This window comes from Bos indicus, chromosome 18, assembly GCF_029378745.1.
Source record: "Bos indicus isolate NIAB-ARS_2022 breed Sahiwal x Tharparkar chromosome 18, NIAB-ARS_B.indTharparkar_mat_pri_1.0, whole genome shotgun sequence".
In the NCBI taxonomy this organism is placed as follows: domain Eukaryota; kingdom Metazoa; phylum Chordata; class Mammalia; order Artiodactyla; family Bovidae; genus Bos; species Bos indicus.
The window spans coordinates 43,735,743-43,749,515 of record NC_091777.1 but is presented as its reverse complement, the minus strand read 5'-3'; the positions used below and the strand labels follow the sequence as shown (position 1 = coordinate 43,749,515).

The window sequence follows — 13,773 nt, the reverse complement described above, 5'->3', positions numbered from 1 at the left end:
CAAGCTAAACTGTTTTAACAAAGAGATCCTAAAATACAGTGGCTTATATGAAAAGAAGTGTATTTTTCTTCACATAACAAGCAAGAGGTGAGCAATCCAAGTAGCAGGCAGTTATGCTTTCACATCTGGCCTCTGTCTCTGGGTCCAGAGTAGCTGCTCCAGTTGCCACCATTTCCAGCCAGTGAGAAGGGAAAAGAGAAAGTGGAAGGCAAGCAGTTTCCTTTAAGGATGTGACCTACATATGCCCATGTATGTGAGCTCCTCCGACAAATTATCCTCCAGGAGATAAGTCCCCTTACATTCAAGTCCTTTATTTTCTCCCACATTATAGGGCACTCTTGTTTTATGTTGACAAAGACCTGTGAGGATAAGGACATGTTAGCCTGAAATACTGACACCCGCCCAATTTTAGATTCTTATAGAAGTCGTTCAAAAGCTGGCCTTGCTGCTTCCAGGAAATGAGTAAAGCATTGTTCCATCCAATTCTTGGCCGTGTTGTGGTTTCCCTGCTGACTGTAATACCAAGATGTGGTGGGCAGACATGATCAGGCCTCTACTGACAGGCAACAGATACCACCTGCTAGAAAAAGAATCAGGTTCTACTCTTGGCTGTGGCACTGACTAGCTGTGTGAATTTGTTTCTCGGTTTTCTCATCGGCAAAATCCCGGTGTTGACTGAGGCTTCTCTCAGCTGTAACATTCTGTTTTCAATGAGAATGAAAGAATAGGATGCCCGAGGCTAAACATCGGTAAGAACTGCTATAGATTTAGAAGCCAGAAGGAATGCGAACACTATCTGTTGCTCTCAAAATTTACATGTTGGAATCATTTACTGAAGACAATAGATTTTACTCTAGATCAGAGTTTCTCAACCGTGACCAGATAATTCTTCACGGTGGGTGGCTGTCCTGTGCATTCCAGGATATTAAACTGTATCCCTGGCCTCTCTCCACTAGATGGCAGTAGCATCTCACTCTCAGCTGTGACAACCCAACACGTCCCAGACACTGCCAGAGGCCCCTAAAGGGCAACAGTGCCTGGGGCTGAGAACAACTCACCTAGACGTTTTCCTCTGTGTGTGTGTGTTAGCCGCCCAGTCGTGTGCAACTCTTTGTGACCCCACGAACTGGAGCCCCCCAGGCTTCTCTGTCCGTGGAATTCTCCAGGCAAGAATACTGGAGTGGATTGCCATTCCCTTCTCTAGAGGAACTTGCCAACCCAGGGATTGAATCCTGGTCTCCTGCATCGCAGGCAGATTCTTTACCATTTGAGCTACAGGGAAGTCTTCATTTATCAATACTTTTTATGAAAAGTGAAATTAAATGTATTGATACAATGCATAATATAGTCAAAGATCTGAAATAGAACTGGTTTCTTCTTAACCACTTCCCATCTGTAATCAATAAAGATTATTATTCCTCTTAGGAGGTAAAAAAAATTACCCATATTAAAAACACTGATAATAAATAACCATTAATAAGCATGATTAATGATGAATAGTTCTACATTTCTCTAATAACCTCTTTGTATTCTGTCAAGTAGCACTCCAAAATAAAAATTATGACTTCTGTTATGGCTTCATATTTCTTTACAACAATCACTAAAGTAATTTCCAATCTGGTAAACTAATAACTTACGCAGTTTAGTTTTAACGGAATTACATCTTAATCATCAAGCTAAAGTCATAAGAAAATAATGACACTGTCACTTGAAGGTCATCTCAGTCTTCCGATCACCATGTGTCTAATCAGACACCCTTAAATTAGTTCCAGCAGAAAGTCTAAGGAATTAATGGATCAAACTCCTAGCATATAACAGAGTGAAGAGAGTGAAGTCGCTCAGTCGTGTCCGACTCTTTGCGACCCCGTGGACTGTAGCCTACCAGGCTTCTCCGTCCGTGGGATTCTCCAGGCAAGAGTACTGGAGTGGGTTACCATTTCCTTCTCCAGGGGATCTTCCTGATCCAGGGAACGAACCCAGGTCTCCTGCATTGTAGGCAGACGCTTTAACCTCTGAGCCACCAGGGAAGCGGTAAAGTAGTATGCTAGCATATAGAGTAGTATGCTAATATAGTTAAAAGACAATGCAGCAGAATGTCTGATTTAAACTTTTGATAACAGAACAACACAGGAGTGGAAATCTCTGTGAAATCTTTTGTCTCTTTTTGGTAACAAAACATTAATACCTTATACTAGTGTGATACTATAAGGTTTAAAGAATAAAATAACAGAGCTACACAATACACTTGAGATAGGAGAGACTGTCCTAGAACTTACAGGAATAAAGTTCCTTAAGTTCCAGGCACCTCTAGTCAACCCTCATTTTTCACTAGAACAACTACAAGTGGGCCAGGTATAAAGAAGCTGTTCCCTACAGACGGCTCTTACCCACTACACAGCTCTTAGGATACACGTGTTTATACTTTGGCAGAACTGTCACATGGATGCTATAATCTGTATAATCTCCATAATTGTGGGAATTATACAACACTATTCGGTGAAATTTCTTGCCTTCGTTCATGATTTCTTCAGTCTTTTTTTCAGTGGACATACAGTTTTCTAAAAAGTTTGAATCTTCTAAGTACATCTCATCTCCTGAAAAATAATAGTTTAACTTTAGTGTTATTTTATAAAACCTTCAATATATTAGTATTTATTTTTATTCATGTGTTTGGAACTGATATAGCTGTTAAATAATCAGAACTTTTTGAGTTTACCTCAATATATTTCTTGTGTTTTTAATATCCCACCTAACCTCACCTGTTCCCCATTTTCTAGCCAAGAATTTTCTTTGGGCACATAAATATTTATAACTGGTGCTTTTTAATCCTGAACTATAATTTTTTATACTAATTCAAGACTCTCTTTATTTCATTCAATATAACATTCATCTCGATATCCATATAATTTTGGTGTTTCAATGTGGGCTGCTCCAATCATTTTAAGGTTAGAGAAATCATCATTTACACATCAAAACTGCTAAGCTGTCCCACTGCAGGATGAGTAACAAATATTATCATGATTCTGAGAAGTGAGACAAGCAGCCGTAAGTAAGAGAGGTCAGAAAACTCTACTGTAAGCTGCTAAAAAACTTCTGTACTAACCCAACAATAACTGACCACCAACAAAACTCTCTTTCAATCAAATAAGTATAATTTACAAGTTTTCATAATTCAAAATTAAAAGGTAAAGTGAGATAATATTCAAGAGAACTCTTGCCAATGTCTAGGAAATATATTTACTTAAGTGTATATGAAGTAATATATCCAGAATTTCTGATTATAATAAAAACTATGAATATCTTATAGAACTTGAGCTTATCTAATTAGTTCCACTGTAGCATATGAAACATAGATTGTAATTCATGTGTCTGTGTGGGAGAACACTGCCATACAGCCCAGAGCATTAAATGGGAATATCAACAAAAGCACTGGTAAACACAGATTTACCTGGTAAAAGATGGATCATCCCATCAGCAGTTAACAATATGATCGGCATCCATCTTTCCGTTCCTTCTGATTCACGATCCAAAGAAAATTTGTGCAAGTCAGAGAGAGAGGCAAAGTTTCCTAGTCTACGTATTTCGTAGAACTGTGGGGGTGCAAGCAAAATTTCCTTTGATATGAGCCTTTCAATTGCCTCTGATGGAGACGACCACTGTGGAAGACAAAGGTAGAGTTTCCTAAGGTTTACCCCATAGACAATCCAAGATTTGAGATCCTTGGATCAGTACTTAAGATCTGAAAAAATTGTATAAATTAATTCATTAATGTATCTTGCTAGATTCCTCTGAGACAACAAGGAAAGATTCAGTGAAGAAAGCTGGGTTGATCCCCTTCAGAGGTTGATTATTAGGACATGGATCTTGAGAACTAGTAAATAAGCCAGGATAGATCACAACGGGTTGAACTGGGAGAGTTGTTCAGCATAAAAGACAGGAGATGCTAAGAAGGCAAGGAGGTTCTGATCACTTTCAAAGGAAGACTAAAGTATAAATTCATGGCAGCAGATTGAGAACTTAGTGCCCGTTCATTCCTCCCATAAATGGGAGGGACCCCCAAGGGTCTCTCGTTCCCGCCTCCCTTGGTTAGGCAATAAGGACATGCTGGTGGACAAGACAAAGCTCTCTCAGGCCTAGTAGGACCTTCAGCAAATAAAATGTAGCATGGTACACGCAGTGTGTTACAATGACAGTAAAGAGCCAGGAGCAAGAGAAGCTTTCAGAAAGGTCAAGAGGCGTGACTCAGTCTATTGTCCCAGGAGTGAAGTAACTGCATTATATCAACCAGTCAGCGCTTAACGCAAGTGACCTCACTGCTGTGCCCTCCTTCCCAAGTCTTCCTTCCGTCCACATTTAGATAAAAAGAGCTGATTCAATTAATATGAAATAACTCCAAAAGGTCTTTCTTTCTTTAACTGCTTTACTGCTAAATATCCACATACACTGGGGAAATTGACCCTCACATCCAAAACCAGGGAGTTGAAATTGACTGCCTAGAATAATTATAGGCCAACAATTTACAAGCTCGTATGAGAAACCTGAGCAAAGGAAGTCAGATAAGACTAAGTGACTCGACAATAATGACAATAAAAAACTACAAGACCTCAGCAAAAAAATGTGACCCATAACCAGAAGAAAAATCAGGCAATAGAAACAGACCCAGAAATTATAGAGATGATGGAATTGGCAGAAAAGGACATTAAAAATCACTGTTACAAGTATGTTCCATTGGCTCAAAGATGTAAAGGAAAATATGACCATGAGAGAAATAGGAAATGTTTTTTAAAAAAATAAATGGAACTTCTAGAGATGAAAATTACACTGGATGATATTTACAGCAATTTTGATACTACATATAAACAGAGAAACTTTGAAAATACAGCAATAAATCTATTCAGAATAAAGCACAGAGGAAAAAAGTTTAAAAAAAAAATGAACAAGGCATCAGGGACCCACAAAAAATTATCAGGTGGTCTAACATACATGTAATTGGAGTCCCAGAAAATAGGGGGAGGTGAAAAATATTTGAAGAAACAAATAATTATTAACAAAACAAGAAGAAAACTATGCACATCATAATCAAATTACTGCTGCTGCTGCTGCTGCTGCTGCTAAGTCACTTCAGTCATGTCCAACTCTGTGCGACCCCAGAGACGGCAGCCCACCAGGCTCCCCCGTCCCTGGGATTCTCCAGGCAAGAACACTGGAGTGGGTTGCCATTTCCTTCTCCAATGCTTGAAAGTGAAAAGTGGAAGTGAAGTCGCTCAGTCGTGTCTGACTCTTAGTGGACCCCATGGACTGAAGCCTACCAGGCTCCTCCATCCATGGGACCCTCCAGGCAAGAGTACTGGAGTGGAGTGCCATTACTGAATACCAGTAATTAAAGAGAAAATACTTAAGTAGGCATACATATCAAAACCAAAAATACAAACACATTATGTACAGAGGAACAGAGTTAAAATCAAACTTTTCTAAAAGATGATGAACATGCACTAAATTTATTGTGGTAATTATGTTACGGTCTATGTAGGTCAAACCATCATGCTGTCACCTTAAACTTACACAATGTGCTGTGCTAAGTCGATTCACTCATGTCCAGCTCTTTGCAACCCTATGGACTGTAGCCTGCCAGGCTCCTCTATCCATGGGGATTCTCCAGGCAAGAATACTGGAGTGGGTTGCCATGCCCTCCTCCAGGGGATCTTCCCGACACAAGGATTGAATCTTTGTCCCTTATGTCTCCCGCATTGGCAGGCGGGTCCTTTACCGCTAGTGCCACCAGCTGTGTGTCAATTATATCTCAATAAAACTGGAGGAGAAAAAGCAGATTTCTCACCAGAAGATCATGCAAACTGGAAACTAATGAAGTAACATCTTTAAGTACTGGAAGAAAAACGAAACAAAAACTCATACTGTCAACCTATACAGAATTCTACACCCACATGAAATAGCTTTCAAAAAATAAAGGCAAAATATTTTCAGACAAACAAAATTTAGAAGATTCACTGTCAGAAGAACTGAAATTCAGGACATATTAGAGGAAGTTCTTTAGGCAGAAAGATACCAGATGTAGATTTAAATCTATACAAACGAATGAAGAGTGCAAAGATCACATATACAGGTAAACATAAAAAACATTTCCCCTCATTCGCAGTGTACAACAGAGTACCTGCTTAAAGCAAAAATATTCACTGTATTGTAGAGTTTATAGTAGAAATAAAAGTCAAATGTATGACTACAAAAGCATACATGACAGGAGGGGCGAAATGGAAATTTATTATTTTATGGTTCTAATACTACACATGAAGTGAGAGATGTACTGCAAATCCTAAAGCAATTACAAAGAAGTACAGGTAATTAGGCAATAATGGAGATAAAAAGAGTCCAACAAATACTCAAATAATCCAAAAGAAGTCAAGAAAAGAAGAAAAACAGTGCAAAGAATAGAAGGGACAGATTAAAAAAACTAACAGCAAGATAGTAGATTTGAGAATAACACTGAATGTAAATGATCAAAACATTCCAATTGAAATGCAGAAACTATCATAAAGGATAAAAAGTAAGACTATATGCTGCCTACAATAAACATACTTTAAATATAAAGACACAGGTTCAAAGTAAAAAATGGAGGAGGATATGCTATGCTATTGCTAATTAAATGGAAGACTGAGCAGCTATATCACTATCTGATAATAAACTTCAGATTTCAGAATAAGGAACATTATCAGGGATAAAGAAGGCTAGTTCTCACAATCAAAGACTAGTTCATCACAATCAAAGACTAGTTCCAAGCTTGAACAGTCTTACGCAACGCCTTGCAAAGGAGCTTCCAAATACCCGAAGGAAAACCTGGCAGAACTGAGAAGAGAATAAGACAAACCCGCAAACTGTTCGTTAACGATTTCAACAACCTTTTCTCAGAAATTGATGGAACAGGTAGGTAAACGATACAGCAGACCTAAAAAGACACCATCAACTAACTTAATCTAATTGACATTTTAAAAAACACTCCATCAAATACAGCAGAAAACACATTCTTGTTCAGGTGCAGAGGAATCATTCACCAAGGTAGGCCATATCGGTAGCCGAAAGTGAAAGTGAAAGTCGCTCAGTCAAGTCCGACTCTTTGCGACTCCAGGGACTATACACTCCACGGAATGCTCCAGGCCAGAACACTGGAGTGGGTAGCCTTTCCCCAACAAGTCTCAAATGAAAACGTTTCAAATAAATTTTAAAAGACTGAACTACGAGGAAACAAACGGCTGCGGGGACGAAATAAGTGAAAGCGTGGCAACTGCTCAGGAAGGACCCCTAGCAGAACTCCTGGGATCTCCGCCGGCCACCCGCTGGAGAAACCGCGTGGGGAGACATCTTCGAGGCCCTGGGACTGTGAAGCGGGAAAAAGCAGAAAACAGTTCACCAATGTCACAGCTTTGGCCTGCTGGGCCGGGGTCCGGACCGCGTGGGTCCCAGGCCCGCTCAGTAGCTAACTGGCTACTACGGCCCTGAGGCGGCCTACTGGAAGGTCCGGGGGGAGCTGGGCCGCCTGCCGGGGTCCTCATTTTCTAGCTCCTGTGGATCCCCACTCCGGGCCGGGAGGACGCCCTACCTGGCAGTCCACCACCTCCACTAAGTCGGGGAAGACCGGCGGCGGCTCGTTCAGGCAGCACAGGAAGAAGGTGGTCTCGAAACGGCGGCCGCCGGGGCGTGAGAAGGGCGTGATCCAGACGCTCCAGTCGTGCAGCGCCCAGATGTCGGGAGTGCAGTCGAGCTGCGCGCACAGGCTCAGGAAGTGCCGCGGGTCCCGGCGGACGCGGGCGCGCCAATCGGCCAAGGCGGGCGGCGGCGCGAGGGCGCAGCCCGGCGCCTGATTAGGGGGCCGGGGGTCCCTGGGCCGCAGCAGCAGCACGCCCGCCTCCTCGAAAGTCTCGCGGATGGCGCAGATGCGGAAGGCGATGTCATCCGGCAGCGCCGCCGCGTCCTCGTCCACGGCTCCCGGCCGGACGTTGGGCAGCACCGGGAAGGCGGCGCGCTGGGGCGGCGCGCGACCCAGGCCAAAGCGTGGGGGCCCGTGGTGCGGCGCGAAGAGGCGCAGCCAATCGGTCGAGCGGTCTGCCGCCTCCAGCACCCCGCCCGGGAAGACCTGCGCCCCGGGCAAGAAGCCTTGGCTCGCGGAGCGCTGCAGCAGCAGCACCCGAAATCCCTCGGCGGGTGGCTGGGGCCTGGATGCGGCGGCGGGGACCGGGCGCGTCCAGCCCGCCGCCAGCACTAAGGTGGCTGCCCGCCTCCAGCTGCTTGGGCCCGCTCGCACCGGGACACTCATGACGGGCAGCGGAGCGCGGCTACCGGGCTCGGGGTTCTGGTGCCACTGGAGCTCTCCCCGGAAGCTTGCTAAGTGAACTCCCGCCTCTCCCAGCGAGGCGCGCACGGGGCAATCGGTGAACCCGGGCTGTTTGGCCGAGCTGGCGCCTGCCTGTAAGAAGGGTGTGGTGCCCACGCAGAGAAGCTCCGCCTCGAATGCCCGTGTTCCCAGCCAGGTCACTCGCGGGACAAAGGCTGTCACAGCCACGTGCTAGGAGGGCCTCATCTTCCTCACCCAGGCAGGACACAAGACTACAGCTGGAATGCTTAGGATCGCACAATGACTGTCGAGGTAAAAGTGCGATGCAAACCTAGGCCTGGCGACACATACCTGACCAAACAAAACCTTAGAACTAGGACTTTCTCGATTAAACCAGGAATCGACAAGAGGATATGTTTCCTCTGGCGGTGGGGTGGGAGGCGGTGAAGGGGAATCCAGGGGGTAGGTGTCGGAGCTTTGCAAACTGATATGAACCGCAGCAATGAGAAACTGACGGATGAACCAGATACCAAAATACAAATTTCACACTGCACAGTCTGAGTGTGAAAAGTGCTCCTTGAATCCCAGGACAATCTCCTGCCTTGTGATCTGGGACACCTTTTATTGACAAGGGCACCTGGGACCCTTAAGCATTTTAGGCCATTTGATAATTTACTCTTTCATGAAAAGTGAAAGTGTTAGTCACTCAATTTCTTTGTGACCCCATGGACTATAGCTCTTTTGTCCATGGAATTTTTCAGGCAAGAATACTGGAGTGGGTTGACGTTTGCCTCTCCAGGGGATCTTCCCCACCCAAGTATGGAACCCAGGTCTCCCCAAATGCAGGCAGTTTCTTTACCACTGAGCCACTGGGGAACGGTTTCTCCTACAATTGCTATTATAGGTGATCACACATTTGTTATGTTTTTGGATGAGTATATAGACCATGGGCTTCCCAGGTGGCACTAGTGGTAAAGAACCTGCCTGCCAGTGCAGAAGGCATAAGAGACATGGGTTTGATCCCGGGTCAGAAAGATCCCCTGGAAGAGGGCATGGCAACCCACTCCAGTATTCTTGCCTGGAGAATCCCATGGACAGAGGATCCTGACAGGCTAGTCCATAGGGTTGTATAGTGTCATACACAGTTGAAGTGACTTAGCACAGAACACTTACAGACCATACTCTTTGAGCCTCATTTTCAAACTATCATTCTAATGTGGGATGTTTCCTGGGAGAGAATCCAGAGATGGCACCAGCTGTATTTAGGTTGACTTTTTTGTTAACATCATTTTCTAAAGATGCTGCTGCTGCTACTAAGTCGCTTCAATCGTGTCTGACTCTGTGCAACCCCATAGACAGTAGCCCACCAGGCTCCCCCATCCCTGGGATTCTCCAGACAAGAACTCTGAAGTGGGTTGCCATGTCCTTCTCCAATGCATGAAAGTGAAAAGTGAAAGTGAAGTCGCTCAATTGTGTCCGACTCAGTGACCCCATGGACTGCAGCCCACCACGCTCCTCCATCCATGGGATTTTCCAGGCAAAAGTACTGGAGTGGGGGTGCCATTGCCTTCTCTGTCTAAAGATGCAAATACATGTGTACTGACCACATCCCAGAAACAGAACCACATGTTTAGAAAAGCACACAGAGGCAAGGGAGTGCACATATACTGGCAGATTGGGGTTTGGGGAGGTGGAGTCTGCCAAATTTCATCCATCTCAAGTCTCTTCATAATCCACAGTTGGGGACCTTTCCCTTATCTGCTTTCCCACTACATTTGGCTGTCTGCTCTGAGATAATCATTTCACAATCTATTGTAGAGATCAGGGTGGTACCCCAGAGTCTATGTTTTTACCAATCCCCAACCATCGAAGTCATTTCAGTGCTTTGAGCCATAGGAAGCCGTAAACGGTGGTGACATGATTAAGTTTGTATCTTCAAAGGTCACGCTGACAACAGCATGATGACTCCATTGGATGGGGCTGTTCTGGAACCCCATGGAATGTGCTGGGGAAGCAATAATGAGGGTCTGAACTAGGAGAGTGGCTGTGAAGAGGGGGAGAGGTCGGGAGAGGGAATGATTTATTAGAGAGTATTTAGGAGGTGGAACTGTTGAATATGCAGAGCAAGGGAGAGGAAGGAATTAGAGTTTTATCTTGGGAGATTGGAAACTCAGTAGCTTCAAACAGTAAGCATTTACTATCTCACAGTTCCTATGGACCAAGAGCATCTTAGCTGGGTGATTCCATCTCAGTATCTCCCATGAGACTGTGGTCAGCATGTCAACCAGGATTTGATTAGGGGCTGGAGGATCCATTTCTACAATGGCTCGCTCATATGACTGTTGTCTAGAGGCCTCAGTTCCTCACCACATTGGCCTCTCCACAGGGCTTCCTGGATGTCTTCAAGACTTACTTGGTAATCAATGATTCAGAAGAGAGGAGGGAAGAAGTCATGATGCCTTTCCTGACAGCCACAGAAGTCACACTCCACCACTTCCACAGTATCCTATTGTGACACTGGTCAGCTCTATTCTGTATGGGAGGGGACCACATGTAAACACCAGGAGGTAGGGATCATTGGTGGTCATCTTGGAGGCTAGCTACAACAGTGGATAAAAAAATATCTAAGCATTAGGAGAAAAAGGTAAATTCCTCTATAGCCTTTGACTCAAAATCTAGAAGCATAAGGGAAAAGATTGATCAGTTTGACACACCATGCATATTTATAACTTTATTGTGACAACAGATACCATAAGTAAGTCCAAGATGTAATAAACTGAGAAAATTAACTCTATTGCGTTTCACAAAGGATTGAGAGAAAAAATGGAGAAGAAAAAAAACCTCAAGGGACTTCCCTACTGCTCCAGTGGTTGAGACCACCGAGTGGTCCGCCTTCCAAGGCAATGGACTCACATTCAGTCCCTGGTCCAGGAAACTAACACCCTACATACCACGGAGCGACTAAGCCCTCGTGCTATACCTAGAGAGAAGCCTGTGTGCCGCACCTAAGACCCAAAGCCACCAAATAAGTAAATACTAAGAAAGAAAGAAAAAACCTCCAATTGTGCAATGGGCAAGAGATACAGAAAGACAGTTCACTGTGATCTGTATATTTAAGGTCACACATGCAGCAAGTGTTGGAATGTCTCCAGGCCTATCAGCATGTCCTCCAGGTGCCCTGCCCGGCACTGTTCTGCCAGGAGCGTAGTGTTTTACCCCAGGCCCGACAGTAAGTATACACAGCCATCCCCTATTAGAGTTGGCAGTTCCCATGTGCCACGTGATCACAAGAAATGAGTCACTTTGTTTATGACAATAGTTGCTTATTTTAGAGAGGGACACTTGACTCTCGGTTCTTATGCTTCACTTGTCTGATCCTCCCCAGCTATCTTTATGATAATAAATGTCCTCATTTGATTTATCATGACAGGCATGATCCTGAAAGAAAAAAAAAAAAGACTTCCCAAACATGTCATGCTGTTTGTTACCCATAGCTATCTACCTCAGTGAGCCTAAATTCACTTCTGTTGTTTGTTATTTATCAGGTTTTTCCATGGGAAAAGAAAGGAAGAGCCTATGCGTGGCTAGCCATGGAGAGATGACTTCAGCTTGGAGAATCAACAGGGGCCAGGAGAGTGTGTTCAGCCTGCCCGGAAATGAAGATGTCATTGTGGTTAAATGAGATTCACCTGTGAATGACTGGCACCAAGAATCACCACATAAAAATGATTTCTCAGAATGCTTTTTGAGAAGAGTTTTCAAAAGGTTCATGTTTTCTCAAAAATGCATCGATTCCATTTAGGTGACAGTCTGGAAAAGGCAACACTGCAGGGACAGAAATCAGATCAGTGGTTGTCAGATTTGAGGGTGAGAGGAAAGGATTGCCTACAGAGGACAGGAGGGAACTTTAGGGTGGTAATGAAAACATCCTATATCTTGGTTTTGGTGGTGATTACGTGGTTGTATATATTTGTCAGAACTCAAAAAACTGCACACCTCAGAAGGGTGAGTGTTACTCTATTAAAATTATACCTTAATAAATTGCACTTTAAAAATGTACAGATTCCAACTTATAGATAACCTAAATTTCCTTCTATAAACTTGACCATTTTATTACATACCTTCTCTAATTTGACACGTTTATCAAGTTTTAATTTTCAGATTGGTGTAGCAGATTTCACCTAAATTATAGGAAGTTAGTATTTTCATATGTATTGATTCTTCTGCCCAGTCATTCCATTTTCAGTTCAGTTCAGTTCAGTTCAGTCACTCAGTCGTGTCCGACTCTTTGCGACCCCATGAATCGAAGCACGCCAGGCCTCCCTGTCCATCACCAACTCCCAGAGTTCACTCAGACTCACATCCATCGAGTCAGTGATGCCATCCAGCCATCTCATCCTCTGTCGTCCCCTTCTCCTCCTGCCCCCAATCCCTCCCAGCATCAGAGTCTTTTCCAATGAATCAATTCTTCACATGAGGTGGCCAAAGTACTGGTGTTTCAGCTTTAGCATCATTCCTTCCAAAGAAAGCCCAGGGCTGATCTCCTTCAGAATGGACTGGTTGGATCTCCTTGCAGTCCAAGGGACTCTCAAGAGTCTTCTCCAACACCACAGTTCAAAAGCATCAATTCTTCAGTGCTCAGCTTTCTTCACAGTCCAACTCTCACATCCATACATGACCACTGGAAAAACCATAGCCTTGACTAGACGGACCTTTGTTGGCAAAGTTATGTCTCTGCTTTTCAATATGCTATCTAGGTTGGTCATAACTTTCCTTCCAAGGAGTAAGCGTCTTTTAATTTCACGGCTGCAATCACCATCTGCAGTGATTTTGGAGCCCCAAAAAATAAAGTCTGACACTGTTTCCACTGTTTCCCCATCTATTTCCCATGAAGTGATGGGACATGCCATGATCTTCGTTTTCTGAAATGTTGAGTTTTAAGCCAACTTTTTCACTCTCCTCTTTCACCTTCATCAAGAGGCTTTTTAGTTCCTCTTTACTTTCTGCCAATTCCATTTTAGGCAGCCAATATTTATTGAGCCTTGTGCCAGAAAAAAATCTTACCTCAATATGACTATGGGCCTTCCCTGGTCTAGTGGTTAAGAATCTGCCTGCCAGTGCAGGGAACACTGGTTTGATCCTTGGTCCAGGAAGACCCCACATGCCTCGGAGCAACTAAGGCCTTGTGCCACAACTGCTGAGCCTGAGTGCTGCAAATACTGAAGCCCATGCACCTAGAGCCTGTGCTCCACAAGAGAAGTCACTGCAATGAGAAGCCCACGCCCTGAAGAAGCGGAGCCCCTGCTCGGGGGCAACTAGAGAAAGCTCGTGCAGCAACGAAGACCTAGCACAGTCAGTACCCCCCAGCACAGTCAATACCCCCCAGCACAGTCAGTACCCCCTAGCACAGTCAATACCCCATGAAGTCTTCA

At 44.2% G+C, this 13,773-nt stretch overlaps 1 protein-coding gene and 1 long non-coding RNA gene across 3 annotated transcripts; one reads left to right on the top strand and one right to left on the bottom strand.

The window, feature by feature from the left end:
- Positions 1 to 43: 43 nt before the first annotated feature.
- NUDT19 (nudix hydrolase 19) lies at positions 44 to 8,323 on the bottom strand. Of its 2 annotated transcripts, XM_019980075.2 has the most exons (4): positions 7,610 to 8,323; positions 3,449 to 3,656; positions 2,511 to 2,594; positions 44 to 359 (listed from the first exon to the last, which is right to left on the bottom strand). In XM_019980075.2, the coding sequence occupies exons 1-4, from the start codon at positions 8,321 to 8,323 to the stop codon at positions 223 to 225; spliced, it is 1,143 nt and encodes a 380-aa protein (XP_019835634.2). In that variant the 3' UTR covers positions 44 to 222. The 2 variants fall into 2 exon arrangements, with proteins under 2 accessions (XP_019835634.2, XP_070627005.1); XM_070770904.1 differs by having other exon boundaries at positions 291 to 2,594.
- Positions 8,324 to 8,558: 235 nt separating this feature from the next.
- Positions 8,559 to 12,400, top strand: LOC139177098 (uncharacterized). Its single transcript, XR_011561530.1, has 2 exons — positions 8,559 to 8,653; positions 11,887 to 12,400. It is a non-coding gene; the product is annotated as an uncharacterized lncRNA (long non-coding RNA).
- The last annotated feature ends 1,373 nt before the right edge of the window (positions 12,401 to 13,773 follow it).

What these genes read in the sequence shown, in the direction of transcription:
- NUDT19 (XM_070770904.1), bottom strand. Translation starts at nt 8,323, where the DNA reads ATGAGTGTCCCGGTGCGAGCGGGCCCAAGCAGCTGGAGGCGGGCAGCC. An exon ending in TGGAGGTGGTGGACTGCCAG is followed by an intron (nt 3,657 to 7,609) that starts GTAGGGCGTCCT and finishes TGTCTTCCACAG; the next exon opens with TGGTCGTCTCCATCAGAGGC. An exon ending in GATGATCCATCTTTTACCAG is followed by an intron (nt 2,595 to 3,448) that starts GTAAATCTGTGT and finishes ATTATTTTTCAG; the next exon opens with GAGATGAGATGTACTTAGAA.